Here is a 15863-nt window from a genome sequence, read left to right on the forward strand (position 1 = left end):
CAAATGAATTTATCATAAAAAGCAAGTATTTTAAATCACAGTGTAAATCCATTTACTGTGAATGAGCCTATTTTAAATTACTGAAAATGTTTTTTTAAAAATAGAGAAAGCTATTTTCTAATTCGCTTGGGGCACAGTTTCAGTTCCTGAGTAAATTTAAAAGAACTTGCAAGAAAAATTTTTCAAGCCGCACCTATTGGTGTCCTTGCCCCCAAAAGATTCAGTTTAATTTTTCAATCTTCCAAGAAAGCTTACAAATGAGCACAATGAGCAGAAACTTTACTCTGGGGGCATCAGCAGTTGCATGGAGGCCGCTTCTGGTGCAATGTTCTTAAAACGAATATAAGTAATTGCAGAAACCCAACTTGTGTGGAACAAAATTGTGCTTAAAATTCCACAATCTTTTGCACCAGTTATGCTGATATCAGGGTAATTGCAATGAAAAAGCCAGTGCAATTGAGCAATAATTCCAAGCTGTATTCTCTGTCTCATTGTGCTTCATTTCATCCATTCAATTTTTTTTTCACAGGAGCTGCTGGAGGGCAGCGAGGTTATCTTGGATGTATCCGGTCTTTAAAGATGAATGGTGTCACTCTCGACCTTGAGGAGAGAGCAAAAATTACTCCGGGGGTGAAACCTGGCTGCTCAGGTCATTGTACCAGTTATGGCATGTATTGTCGAAATGGAGGAAAGTGCGTGGAAAAATACAATGGCTATTCGTGTGACTGCATGCAGACTGCATATGATGGCCCCTTCTGTACTAAAGGTATGGCCTTAACTCCGATGGTGTTTTGGTGTTAATGTATGAGCTAGATCTTCCATCTATTGACAATGAATGGTCAAAATGCTCTAACTCATGTACATACTGGTACAAAGCAAACCATCTGGGAATCAGTCAGGCTAATAATTAAATTCTTAGTATAACAGATCTTGCATTTAAAAAAAGTAAAGCAAATTAACTTTAAGTAAAATATTGGATTATGATCTGGATAGGACTTAACAGAGATGATTCAGTAAGTTGACAAGATGGGCAGCTGAATGGCAGATGCAGTTTAATGTAGGAAAATATAAATAGTAAGTATAAATGTAGAAATATAATAAAGGTAAGAATAAAATATTGGAATACATCTTAAATGGTAAAGGCTGTGGGACCTTAGGCCCAGATCTTCGCAGACTCGTGAAGACTCCATGGACCTTTCAAAATGGCGTAACCTGGACCTGGAAATCCCGCCACCATTTCCCACCGTAGGGGAAAGAGGCATGACTCACACATGAGGGAAAACCAAGCTCAACAGGACCTTTGAACTGAATGCTGAGCTCAAACAGACATTAGGTGGAATCACCTAAGCCTGGACAATATGGCGAGAAAGCTGAAAATCAGTTTCACGCCATTGTGAAACCAGTTTGTGATCGTCCACTCCACTTGCTAATGGCGGGCCTCATTTCCCATCCTGCATGTCAGGAACCTAATTTCAATACTTTAACACCTCATTATAAGCCCTGCTTGTCAGAATCACCGTCCACGCTGGATCATCTGGGCACATTGACGTGTGTTTCACAACTGTGCATAAGCAACGTGAACCTGGTGACCTGCAATTCGCATGGCACTTAAGGTTCATTTACCTACCATCCTTCGGTTATCAGTGCCAGGCTTTGCAGCTAGGCAGCACCACATTACTTTTAGGCTGGCTCACAGGGAGGTCTCTACCTACCAGAGCAGCCATAAGGCGGAAGTGGCTTTTCAATGGCTGCAGGGCTGAGGCTTGCTTGGGGAAGGGGGAGAAGTGGCCACAGACAAGGGAAGAGGCTGCAGGGTGAGGGCTGTATTGGGAAGGGGGTTATCCCAAGATGTGTGTGGGGACACATGTTGATCTGTGCAAGTGGCCTCAAGATGGTGAGAGCTGAGGAGGCAGTCTTTGGTGAGATGAGGCCAGATGGAGGTGTGAGGGTTTGTGTGAGAGTGAGTGGTGATGTCCCTTGAGCTGGCAGTGAATGAGATGCCAGTGAATCTGTGACAGCTTTGTGAGTGTGTGTTTAGAGTGATGGGATGGTTGCCTTACCCTGACAGCACAGATGAGATCATTCATCTGCTTTCAGCGCTGGATGGCCGACCTCTTGTGTGCAGCATTGGCACTGACCACCTTTGCTATCACCTCCCAAGCTCGAGTGGTGAGTCTGATGGGCCTCCTGCAGCCAGAGCGGGGGTAGAGGACATCACGGCGGGCCTCCACCAAGTCCAGAAGGCATGCCAGGGATGTGTTACTGAAACGGGGAGGCTGCATTTTTCCTGGCTTTTGGGGCCATGTCTTCACAGCAGCAGCCCAGGGCTGCAAGCATTGAGAAGTGTGCGCGTGGCTGCAGTTTAAAATATGGCACCTGGTGTGAGGAAGTGGTGAAGTAACGGCGTGGCAGGCAAATCGAAAGCCGCCCACCAGCGAGACAGCGTGTTTCCTGTGGCTGCATAATTAGTGAGGTGGGAAGTGGACAATACAGCACGAAAACCCGCTATTGCGACTGATATTGCAATTGGTGCAAATGTGGGATTATTCTGCCCATCATTTTCATTGTTGCTAGAGCCTTAATTTGCAGTGTGGGAGTTATGAATTTTTAGAGTAGTCGTAAATGTTCTTGTAGGGCAGATAAGGCCTGTAGAACTGTCAAGCTGTGCATTTTTTTAAATGCATAGCCTCTTAAAACTTAAAAAATAGGCCACCCGTGCCAGTAAAAGTTGAAATAAATCTGGTCTAGCAATTACACCCCAAGGGTTATCATTATGTCATTATTAATGTTTGGCTGCTTTTCACAACCTATAGTTATCTCAGTAGGAATTCTAAGTTCACAGTTTGATTGACAGCTCAATGAGGTTATTAAAGGAATAACTGTCCTTGATTTGGGGTTATGAATATAAATCTATTTGTTCTTGTAAATGATTAAGAAATTGAGGGGATTTAGATGTTTTGAATAAACTTTCATGAATGGGAGTTTTTCTTTATAATATAGTGAAGGCTATAATAGATATTCAGAATTTTATTTTATTTCATCGCAACAAGGTTCCTGAGGTCTGTCCATGCTGGATAAAGTAGTCAGTTGGCAAGGAAGATGTAAGGACAAAGCATGGTGACTGGGTTGGAATGAATCATAGAATGGTTACAGCAGAGAAGGAGGCCATTTATCCCATTGTATCAGTGCCAGCTCTCTGCAAGAGCAGATTACCAACTCCCACTCCACCAAACCACACCCCCCCACCCCGCTTCCATGTTCTCCCTGGAGCTCAGCTTCTAGACCAACTTAGCCATCATGCCCACAATTCCCTTAGTCTCCAACAATCAAATGGGTTGGGATGAGTTGGCATGGATGGGGTATGAGGATGGTTGAGGGGAGGGGGTGAAAGGGGTGAGGGTCAGAGAGTCTAATATTTAACAAAACAAATGGACAAAGGCCCACCTTGGCACTCAGCTACCCCTGTCCACCCCTATGGCCACCTGTGTCTGGGTGTGGGGGACCAGACTCCATCCCACACCTGCCCCTCCTGCCTCTCCCGAAGTGAGGATCCTGCATCCAGCCATTTGGATGAATTTCTCCTGAGATGGGTGTGATGAGCTTGGAAATTTCCCAATTCCCACTACCTGAATCAAAAGTGAAAATCCAGGCTTTAGTGTTCAATGCACAGGTCATTAAAGAAAGGATCTGAAGAATAGAATCCCATTGAGTCCTTGGTTTTGTACTTAGGGGCCTGGAATACAAAATCTTGAACTTGTACAAGATCTCATTAGGCCACAGTTTTGAGCATTGAGCATATAAAAGTAATTCGGAAAATGCAACATAGATGTACAAGGGTGTTACCAGGAATGACAGGTTGCAGCTACCAGGTTAGGAAGGTGAAGTGGTGAGCAGTTAGATGGTTTCAAGGTTATGAAAAGTTACGATAAGCCAAACAGTGATGGATTGTTGTCGCTAGTGAGCAAGATAGTAATGAGGGAACACAAATTTAAGGTAGGCATAAAAGGAATCAAAGGGTCGGTTAGAGAAAAGGTCTTCACACTTCAGTTGGAGTGTGGAATTGTTTAACAAAATACACTGTTGAAGCAGAATTAATAAATTATGTTTGAAGGGAATTAGTTGTTGAGAGAAAAAGATTGATACTAGAGGCTCTGAACAGTAAGAGAGTCAGATTAGATTAGATAGTTCATAGAGCCATTTACAACACAGAAGGAGGCCATTCAGCCCATCATGCTCATGTGGAGAAGAAGACCTAAATAGACTTGATGGGCCATATAATCTGTTTGTGTGTTATAGCATTCTATTATTCTATTCTTACATTTCAGGTTTGTCACAGTTTTCCTTTGACTTATCAATAAAGTAATGTACCTGTTAAGAAATGCATTAATGCACCATTTTCTGCTTAGAAAAATGCCTGTTAATTTATGTTTTAAGTATTCCAATGGATTTTACGGAACCTCCTCCAGAACCTACAACCTTCTGAAAACTCTTTAACCCCTTGAGCATTGTTCACTTCTTTTGCTGCAAGTGGCCGTAATATAAAAGGATATTTAATTCTAAATATTATCATTGATTGTAAGCACTTTTACTAGAGACATATTTGAATATTTTAATTATTTTGACCATTTGAATAATGTTCTTACCAATATTAAAAGAGTCAAATTAGAATGAATTAAAGACATATTTAAAATTTTTGACATCAAGAATTGAGGTCTCAAACTTTGCCATTTCCTTCAATTGTAATTGTCACAGTACGTCAGTCAAACTCACCAAAAGCCACATATTTTTGAGAAAGCCATATGATTATGTTTGCTTGTATCTCCTTAAATAAATGCCAGGCAGTGCATAGTGTCTAAATCAGTGCAGTGTATTATTAAAGATTACCAAATGTATGAATATAATTGAAACATATTTCAATTAAATATATTTTAGGGTGTCATACAGTAGAATCCAGTTTGACACGTACAGTTGGAATGTAGCTAGATGGTTGTTCCCTTACGTGCAGATAGAAATTTTATTCTGCCTGTACCTGTTGAATCTATGGGTAAAATGACGCACAGTGATGTCGGCAGAGCGCACTATCGCGATATTTCACTGGACGGGCACGCAATGAAGTTCAACACGCGCCCGCCATTAACTAATGGGCTAGTTAAGGCCCTTAATTTGTCAATCGATGGCGATTTTCAGGCGCCCGTGCGATCTTTGGATCAGCACATGGGCACAATGGGCAGGCGGGTAAGCAACTTTTTAATTAAACTCATCCACGGGCGGCATAAGAGGGCTCAGTGGGGTCGTCAATCTGGTTTGTGGAGTATTTATTGCAGAAAGTTTTTTAAACTTGCCTGTGTGATCTGCAGCAGTTCAGAATGAATTCCAGCAGCTTTCTGTGTACTTTGAACCTTCAGGTCAGCACTCCGCAGTCAGGAATCTTTATCGGGCCTGCAGCTTTCCAGAGGCCTCCCCTTAGCCTGGGTATGGGTTCTGACATGTCCACTGGAGGCAGCTCCTCTGAGGAGGAAGGGAGGGCTACAATAAGGGGGAGGCCAGGAGTGCACAATCAGCCTCCAGGGGAGCCACCTTTGGGAGTACAGGCACAGGCACAAGGGGTGCAGGGCCAAGAGGTAGTCCAAGGTGGAAGGGGCCGCAGAAGATGCCACTATCCTGCTGCCAGGGTATACAGGCAGCGAAGCAGCTACCTCAATATGACTGAGGTGCAGTGCCAAAGGAGGCTCCGACTGTCAAGGGAGACAGTCAACTACATCTGTCAGATGATTGGCCCTGAGATCTGTCCTAACTGTGTGGGCGGACACCCCATGCCAGTAGCTCTGAAGGTCACCCCAACCTCACTGACACCAGTTGACCTGGGCGCATGGCGCCTCTCAAGCTCCAGGGCCTCCTGTTCAAAGCAGCTTAATATCATCAGGTGAGCCTGGCCACCTCCAGTCCTCAAACGCTCAGACGCATTGTGAGCATTCTTCTTCCAAAAAACAGAGAAGACCATTCATTGCGGCAAGTTGCACATGGACTCTGCACGCGCACGCCGCACCCCAACCACAGTGGCCCATATCAGGCCTCCAGTGCCTCCTCTCCCCGCTACTGCTGATCAGTCACACAAAGATAGTACGCCTGCTCCCAACAGCCCCCCCCAATGGCCACCTTGAACACCTTCTGCGTACATCACTTTAGGAAACACACGGTCTTTGCTCCCGTAGCAAGGAGGCGCTACTATGTGCAGCATCGAGGGCAGCAGGTAGTTCTTGGCCACGACACCTTGAGGCTCCCCTTCCACAATCTCATCACCATGAATAGGACATGTGTTGGAGCTCTGAGTATGCGCCTAGCTGCATCTCTTGCAGGTTGCCCCCAGACTAGTCATGTGCGACTAAGAGCAACCAATGGTGCGGGGGAGAACTCATCTCCTCATGAACCACTCTGGCTGATCTAAGCATGGGCACTATCTGCTTGCCCACCCAGCATAGGAGAAATGCCCAACATGATTCAATACAGTCAGGACAGTAAGCCTTGGGAGGGGGCGGAGGGACCTCAAAGGCTAAGGCTACCTGCTGGGTTAAATGCCCAGTGCCAACATGGTACTCACGCTTCCAGAGCGCAACAAATCATTGAAGCGCTTACGGCACTGGTTCCAGGTGCACCGCACCACGTCGCGGGAGCTCACCACCTCTGCCACCTCCTCCCAGGCATGTTTGGTCATGTGGGGGGGCCTCCTCCTCCCATCCTGGGGGGCCAACACCTCCTGTCGTACTGCCACCACCTCCATGAGGGCAGCAAGGCAATCATCAGAAAAGCGAGGGGTGCATTGGCCCCCCCGCTGGCCTACCCTGCAGCCTGCCCTGCTCCTCTGGCCTTCCATCCAGTGTGTCCTGCTCAGCCGACCCCCTGTGGTGTGACCTCGAAGTAGTCATTGTGAACAGCCTACAGGAGGCTGCCAGGCCTTCCTTTAAACCTGGCGGCCTGTGCACGCCCGCCACAGCCTGCACACTCCCACTATTCACTGGAGTCGGCATATGGGCTGGGCGGGCCTTAATTGGCCCGCCAGTTTAAAATGACGGTGCGGACCGGATCGCGAGCACCGATTGGGTCCGCAACCGCCTGCTCCGCCCACCCGACAGGCGTTAAAATTCCGCCCTATATGTTGTACTCCAATGTGTAATAGATAGTCATTGACTTGTTGATTTCTCGCAAGTCAGTAAGTACCATCTAATTAGTCTAGCCAGAGACCACAAAGAATGATGAGTTAACACCTCACTTAGACGATGTTTAATTCATTGCAATAGAACTGAATCATTGTTTCATTGGGCTGAATCTTCTGGCTGACGTGCGGGTGGCGGAGCCCACCCATCAGCGCTTAAAATGTTGCGCCAGTGTACCGACGTCAGCGCGCGGCATTGCGATAGTTAGGTAGGCGGGCGCGCTATACAGCGCAACACGCGCCCGCCATTAATTAAAGGCCTTGTTAAGGCCATTAACTCACCAATCGACCAGGATTTTGAGGGGCCCGTGCGAACTTCAGCTTGGCGCATGGGCCCAACGGGCAGGTGGGTAAGTGAATTTTTTACAAACCTCGTCCAGTGGCGGGATGAGGTTTGATAGCAGTTTTAAAAACGTTTAATAAAGGTTTTGTGTACTTCATTAACATGTCCCATCTCGTGTGACATTTTCACATGAGGGGGACATGTTAATGAATTTTTTATTGTTCTATTTTTAATCTTTGACAGCCTTTCAGCGATCTCTCTGAGGCAGCACTTAGCCTCAGGAAGATGTGCGCTCTTTTGCGCGCATGCTCGAAAGAGCGCACTCTCGTAGTTGGGGAATCCCCCACTGCCCGCAAAGGAAGCGCATAGCGCTTCCCGTCGGGCGGCACACTCGGTGGGCCTTAATTGGCCCGCCCACTTAAAATGGTGGCGGGACCCGTTTCGGCGGCGGCGATCAGCTGCCCGCCCACCACCGAGTCGGTCGGGCCCGCCCGCCCATCAAGGGCAAAATTCTGCCCATTATGTCTGCCACAAATATTAACTAAAAATATATTGTTCAGGCAAAACATGAAACAGAAAGTTGGATTTAATACTCCACTTGTAATAGCTTACTTCGCAGCAGGAAAATTGTGTGATAAGAAAGAGATATGAGGACAACCCCCCTTTCTCTATGTTTACACTTCTTTTAACAATGATCTTGCCTCTTCTCATCTCTAACTTCTTCTAACAAGCCTTTGAAAATTTCACGTTCCTCCAACTTTAGCCCCTTGAGCATCCCCTGACTCATTTCATCCCAGAACTGATGGTCATGCCTTCAGCCATCTGGGCCCTAAGCTATAGAATTCCCTCCCTAAACCTCTCTGTATCTTAACCACTTTCTCCCCTTTTAAGATTCTTCATAAAACATACTATTTTGACTAGGTTTTTATATCTTATATCGCTGGTTTGATTCAACATCAATTTTTCTGCGATTATGTTTCTCTGAAAATGCTTGGGAAATGTTTCTATGTTGAAGGTGTAACATAAATACAAGTTTCCATTGCGAGGGTTGCAAAGGCATCAATACAGTAAAATAATTGTCTTTTTGTGGGAACACACCCCTTCCATCACAGCTGCAACGGCAAAAATACTGTAGATACTGAAAATCGGAAGTATAAACAAAAATGCTGAAAATGCTTAACAGACCTGGAAGCATCTGTGAAGAGAGAAACAGGTAAATTTTTCAGACCACTGAGTTTTTGGCAGAACTGGAAAATGCTACAGATGTAATAGTTTTAATCGAGTTTTTTGAAGCAAGGCAGTAGTATAGTGGATTGAAATTGGACTAACAAGTCAGGGACCCACAGTAATGCTCTGGGGTACCCAGGCTCAAATTCCACCATGGTAGATCAATCAATGAAAAAAGTCTGGAATTAAAAGTCTAACGATGTCATAGCTGCTAGACTGGATCTGCGGCAGGTGGTGAGGGAACAACAAGAGGGAAAAACATGCTTGACATCCACATAAATCTGCCCATTGCAGATGCCTCTGTCCATGATAGTATTGGTAAGAGTAAACACCGTACACTCATTGTGGGGACGAAGTCCTGTCTTCACACTGAGGCACTATCACCATGATAAACGGGATAGATTTCAAACAGATCTAGCAACTCAAGGCTAGGCAACCATGAGGCTCTGTGGGTTAAAGCAGCAGCAGAATTATACACAACAACAATTTGTAACCTCAAGGCCAGACATATCCCCACTCTACTGTTACAGCCAACCCTGGTTCAATGATGAGTACAGGAGACCATGCCAGGAGAAGCACCAGGCATACCAAAAAATGAGGTGTCAGCCTGGTAAAGTTACAACACAGGACTACTTGCGTGCCAAATATCAAAAGCAGCATGCGATAGACAGAGCTAAGCGATCCAACAACCAATGGATCAAATCTAAACTCTGCAGTCCTGCCACATCCAGTTGTGAATGGTGGTGGATAACTTTACAACTCACTGGAGGAGGAGGCTCCACAAATATCTTCTTCATCAATGACGGAGGAGCCCAGCACATTAGTGCAAAATATAAGGCCGAAGCATTTGCAACAATCTTCAGCTGGAAGTGCCAAATCTTGGCCTCTAGAGGTCCCCAGCATCACAGATGCCAGTCTTCAGCCAATTCGATTCACTCAACGTGATATCAAGAAACAGCTGAAGGCACTGGATACTGAAAAGGCTATGGGCCCTGACAATATTCCTGCAAAAATACTGAAGACTAGTGCTCCAGAACTTGCCACACCCCTAGCCAAGCTGTTCCAGGACCGGCAATGTGGAAAATTGCCCGGGTATGTCCTGTACACCAAAAAAAAGGACAAATTCAACCTGGTCAATTACCGCCCCATCATTCTACTCTTGATCCTCAGTGAAGTGATGGAAGGTGTCATCAACAGTGTTATGAAAGCAGCTCTTACTTAGCAATAACCTGCTCACCGACACTCAGTTTGGGTTCCAGCAGGGTCACTCAGCTCCTGACCTCATTACAGCTTTGGTTCAAACATAGACAAAAATTCTGAACTCCAGAGGTGAGGTGAGAGTGACTGCCCTTGACATCAAACCAGCATTTGATTGAGTATGGAATCTAGCAAAACTGGAGTCAATGGGAATCAGGGGGTAGGCTCTCCACTGGTTGGAGTCATACCAAGCACAAAGGAAGGTGGTCATGGTTATTGGAGGTCAATCATCTCAGTTCCAGGACATCACTGCAGGAGTTCCTCAGGGTAGTGTCCGAGGCCCAACCACCTTTAGCTGCTTCATCAATGAAATTCCTTTCATCACAAGATCAGAAGTGGGGATGTTCACTGATGATTGCACAATGTTCAGCACTATTTACAACTCTTCAGATACTGAAGCAGTCCATGTCTAAATGCAGCCAGACCTGGACAATATCCAGGCTTGGGTTGACAAGTGGCAAGTAACATTCGCGCCACACAAGCACCAGGCAATGACCATCTCCAACAAGAGAGAATTTAACCATCGCCCCTTGACATTCAATAGCTGAATCCCACACTATCAATATTCTGGGGGTCGCCATTGACCAGAAACTGAACTGGACTAGCCATATAAGTACTGTGGCAACAATCCTGCAGTGAGTAACTCACTTCCTGACTCCCCAGAGTCTGACCATCATCCACAAGGCACAAGTCAGGAGTGTGATGGAATACTCTCCACTTGCCTGGATGAGTGCAGCTCCAACAACATTCAAGAAGCTTGACACCGTCCAGGACAATGCAGCCCACTTGATCGGCAACCCATCCACAAACATTCACTCCCTCCACCATTAACACACAGTAGCAGCAGTGTGTAGCATCTACAAGATGCACTACAGGAACTCACCAAGGCGCCTCAGACAGCACTTTCCAAATCCAGACCGCCACCATCTAAAGGGCTGCAGACACATGGGGACACCATCATGTGGAAGTTCTTCTCCAAGCCACAAACCATCCTGACTTGGAACTATATTGCTGTTCCTTCACTGTCACCGGGTCAAAATCCTGGAATTCCCTCCCTAACAGCACTGTGAGTGTATTTGCACAATATGGACTGCATATGACAAGAAGGCAGCTCACCACCACCTTCTAAATGGCAATTAGGGATGGGCAATAAATGCGGGCCTAGCCAGCCTCGCCCATATTCCATAAGTGAGTAAAAAAAATCAAGCTCATGGGCATGGAAAGGAGAGGAAAGAAAAAAAGAGGGAAGGTCTGTGATAGTGTGGAAGGCAGGAGTAATTAAATGGATAGCAAAAGCATTCTCAGCACTGCTGTTTGAGAAAAAAATGGGAGCTGAGTTTATGATCTGAAATTGTTGAATTTGATATTGGGTATGGAAAGCTGTAATGTGCCAAATTGAAAGAACTACTATGCCTCGAGCTTCCGTTAAGCTTCATTATAGCAGTGAAGGAGGCCGAGGACAGAGAAGTCAGAGTGTGAATGGGATGGAGAATTAAAATGGCAAACAACCAGAGGCTTAGTGTCATGCTTGCAGACTGAACAGAACTGTTCTGCAAAGTGATCACCCAATCTGAGTTGGTCTCCCCAATTCACAGGACACTGCAACATGAGCAGGGAGTACAGTATATTAAACTGAAGCTACAAATGAATTGATGTTTCACCTGGAATGAGTGTTTGAGGTCCTGAACAGAACTGAGGGGGTGAAAAAGCAGATGCTGCATCTCCTGTGCTAGCATGGGAAAGTGCCGTGAGAAGGGAAATGGGTGTTGAGGCTGATGGAAGAGTGGGCCAGAGTGTCACAGAGGGAGTGGTCCCTTTAAAGTGATGAAAGGGAAGAGGAGCAGGCAATGTGTTTAACGTTGGCATTGTGCAGGAGGTGCCGGAAATCATGCACTCATTGAATGTCGAGAATGGTGGAGTGGGAGGTGAGGACAAGGGAAAGCCTATAGTGGTTCTGGCAGAAGGGGTGAGAGCATAAGTGCAAGGGATGGGATGGACATGTTCAAGGGCCCTGTGGAGAGGAATCTTCGATTGAAGCAAAAGGGAGACATACCCGAAGAACTGGTTTGGAAAGTGACATCATCAGAATGGATGCAATGTAAATGGAGAAACTGGGACAATGTAAGAAAATAATTACAAGAAACAGGATGGGAGGAAGTATAATCAAAATAGGTGTGAGAATAAATTTCCCTAAAGTAAACGCTGAGTGACAGCTTATCTCCAGAAATGGAGACAGAGAAATTAAGGAAGGGAAGAGTTGGAGATGCAGCATATGAAGGCGAGAGGAAATTTGAAGCAAATTTGAAGAAACGTTCCATTTCAAGGCAAAAAAGGGAAAATGACATCAATAGGATCATTAGTATACTGGAAAAAGAGGTGAGGGAGAGGACTTGACTGGGACTAAAACAAAGAGTATTCTGCATATCCCATCAAAAGACAGGGATAGTTAGGAACCATATGGATTCCATAGCAGAATATTTTATTTGGGGCAAGTGAGAGAAGTAAAAAGAGAAATTGTTCATTGTGAGAACAGGTGGAGGAGGGTGATGTTGGATGGGGACTGGTTTGCTCCAGCCAAGGAAGAAGGGCCCAAGCACCTCCTGGTGGAGAATGGAGGTGTAGAGAGACTGGACCCCCATGCTGAAAGGAGATGGTTAGAGCCAGGGAACTGGAAACTGTTAAAGTAGCGCAGGATGTAGGCAGAGTTACGGATGTAGATGGAAAGAGACTGGACAATTAAAGAAAATCTAGAATAAAGTTAGGAAGAACTAACTGCCAAGTGGCAAGAATGTGCTGAAAGGGTTGGTGAGTATTTTTCTCATTTATCTTTCAAAACTCATGTAATTTATTAGTAATTGTAATGTTTCCTTAATAGTAGTAAGGTTTTCTAGCAGTAGTAAGCTCACTGAGAGTAGTAGGGCTTATTAATTGTAAATGAAGAAAATAATAATAAATTAACACATAACAACGATGGCAGGGCAGGTAATGTGACTGCAGAATGTGGGAGTTCCCGGATACCAGCATGATACAGGGCAAACACATCTGTAGTATGTGACAGCGGCTTGAGGAGCTTTGGCTCAGAGTCATTGAGCTGCAGGCCGAGCGAGACACTGATGCATCAGGGAGGAGGAAGTTATCTGGACAATTTTTTCCAGGACACTGTCACACCCCTTAGGTTAGGGTCTTCTGATTTGATCAGTGGTCAGGGACAGCAGGGTGTGACTGCAAGTGAGGCTGGTAAGGGGATCGAGAAGGCAGAAGTGGAGGAGCCTCAGCCCTTGCAATTGTCCAACAGGTTCAAGGTTCTTGTAGCTTGTGGGGATGGAAGCAGGGGCTGCAGAGTGGATGAGCAAACTGACCATGGCACCGTAGTACAGGTAGCCATTCAAGTCGGAGGAGTTAGGAAGAATGTAGTGGTAATAAGGGACAGTATAGTCATGGGAATAGACACAGTTCTTTGCAGCCGAGAGCGTGAGTCCAGATGGCTGGGTTGCCTGCCCAGTGCCAGGATTCAGAACATCTGCTCAGGGCTGGACTTGCAGTGGGAAGGGAACGACCCAGTTGTCGTTGTCCTCATTGGTAGCAACAACATAGATAGGACTAGGAAAGAGGCTCTGCTTAGGGATTATGAGCAGCTAGGGGCCAAATTAAAAAGCAAATCCTCAAAGATAATAATCTCTGAGCCAAGAGCAAATTGGCATAGGTAATTAAGAATAGAGGGATGAATGTGTGGCTTAAAGACAGGTTTGGGAAGAATGGATTTTGATTCATGGGGCACTGGCACAAGTACTTGGGAAAGTGGGAACTGTGCCCTTGGGATGGGCTACACCTGAACCATGCTGGGACCAGTGTTCTGGCAAGTTGTATAACTAGGGTTGTAGAGCGAGCTTTAAACTAAATAGCGAGAGAGAAAGAATTTGGCAGATGGAGTATAATGTGAGAAAATGCAAAGTTGTCAACTTTGGCAGGGAGAATAGCAAGGCAGTATTATATTTAAATGGAAAGAGATTGCAGAATTTTGTGCTACAGAGGGATCTGGGTGCCCTGGTACATGAATCACAAAAAGTTAATATGCAGGTACAGCAAGTGATTAGGAAGGCAATGGAATGTTGTCATTTATTACAAGGGGAATGGAATATAAAAGTAGGGAAGGTTTACTGCAGATGTACAGGCCTTGGCAAGACCACATCTGGAATGTTGGGTACAGTTTTGGTCTCCTTATTTGAAAGAAGATACAAGTACATTAGAAATCTTTCAGAGAAGGTTCACTCAACTCATTCCTGGGATGAAGGGTATACCCTATGAAGAAAGGTTGAACAGGTTAGGCCTATATCCATTGGAGTTTAGAAGAATGAGAGGTGATCTTGTTGAAACATATAAGATCCTGAGGGGACTTGGCAGGGTAGATACCGTGAGGATATTTCGACTTGTTGGGGAGACTAAAACCAAGGGACACAGTTTAAGAATAAGAGGTCCCCCTTTTAAAACTGAGATGAGGAGAAATGTTTTTTCTCTCTCAGAGGATCATTAGTAGGTAGAATTCTCTTTCCCAGGCAACACTGGAGGCTGGATCATTGAATTTATTCAGGCAGAGTTAGACAGATTTTTGATAGACAAAGGAGTCGAAGGTTATGGGGGGACAGACAGGAAAGTGAAATTGAGACCACAACCAGATCAGCTATGATCTTATTGAGTGGTGGAGCAGACTCGAAGGGCCGAATGCTCCTAAGTCCTACGTTCTTATGTTCCTAATCCCCCCACTCCACCCCAACCAGCCCCCTATTTTACCCCCACCACCATTGAGGCCATTTGATCTCCCTCCAAAGCCACTGACCTTCCTATCCCCAACACCCACAAGGTCATCTGATATCATGCTCTGAGATCTCTGATTCCTTCCCCCCCCCCCCCCCACTCCCCCTTCATCGCGGCGCCCACCTCGACCTTCCACTTTGCATACTCGAGTCATTTATTGTATCTAATCTCCCTTGAGACCCCAGGATTGGCAGCTCCCCTACGGTCCCATTCCAAGCCTCCCCACCAATCAGCAACCACCCCACAGCATACAGGTGAATCCCAACACCTGGGTACTTGGCTCTATTCTGATTTTGCTGCTCTTGGCAGGTCAGTTAAGTAAAAATCCAGGCTAATGGGTGTACCTGTTAGGAGATCTTGAGTAGGAGCAAGAAGTAGGCTGGGTGGAGCAGGAGGATCATGAGGCTGGAGGTTTTGAGGGGAAAATTTCCAGAGCAGATGAGTTCAGTGATAGTCTGGGAAATTATGACTTGATGTTCAGTGATTGGCTTATGGTCTGGGGATGTAGGAGAAGTTTTGTAACAGTTACCATTCAACCTTTGCAATGCATAGGTCTATTCGCCAAACAATAATAGCACACCCTTGTCAGCAGGTTTAATGGCATTTTTAACGTTGAACCATAGAGATCAAAGTGCTGCAATTTCAGAGGAGGGTAGATTTGAGTGGCTGAGCTGGGTAGAGAAATTGAGTCAGCCAAGGTCACATTTGCAGTTCCCAATGATCAGGTCTGCAGAAGCCAGATGGAGAGGTCCAGGTTGAATGACAATTCTGAATTCTGGAGGATGGGTACCCTGTGCATGGAAAATCTTCCAGTCAAAGAAGTGGGTGTGGAGACGATGGCATTGTGCCAAACAAAAAAATTCATCAGGGAAGGCAAGGTCAGGGGGGATAATTAAAACACAGGGAGGGTGAGATTGGAAGGAGGGATGGAACTAGGGGAAAACAAAGGAGAAGAAGGATCCAGAGGGACGGTGGTATCAAAGAGTTGTTGAAGCTTGCAGACTTAACACCTGAAAAAAAAGAAAAGCACCTTTTGGTAAAGGCCAGTGGAACTGTAGACCAGGACAACTCTGA

At 45.6% G+C, this 15863-nt stretch overlaps 1 protein-coding gene across 1 annotated transcript in view; it reads left to right on the forward strand.

Annotated features, from left to right (window-relative positions):
• Positions 1-15863, forward strand: part of LOC144678739 (contactin-associated protein-like 2) — a 2328914-nt gene that overhangs the window by 2075679 nt on the left and 237372 nt on the right. Inside the window, exon 18 of the mRNA XM_078538599.1 lies at positions 530-766. Within this exon, the coding sequence (XP_078394725.1) occupies positions 530-766 (237 nt within the window). The remainder of the gene's footprint in view (positions 1-529; positions 767-15863) is intronic.

Source organism: Cetorhinus maximus, chromosome 3 (genome assembly GCF_964194155.1).
Source record: "Cetorhinus maximus chromosome 3, sCetMax3.hap1.1, whole genome shotgun sequence".
NCBI classification, from domain to species: domain Eukaryota; kingdom Metazoa; phylum Chordata; class Chondrichthyes; order Lamniformes; family Cetorhinidae; genus Cetorhinus; species Cetorhinus maximus.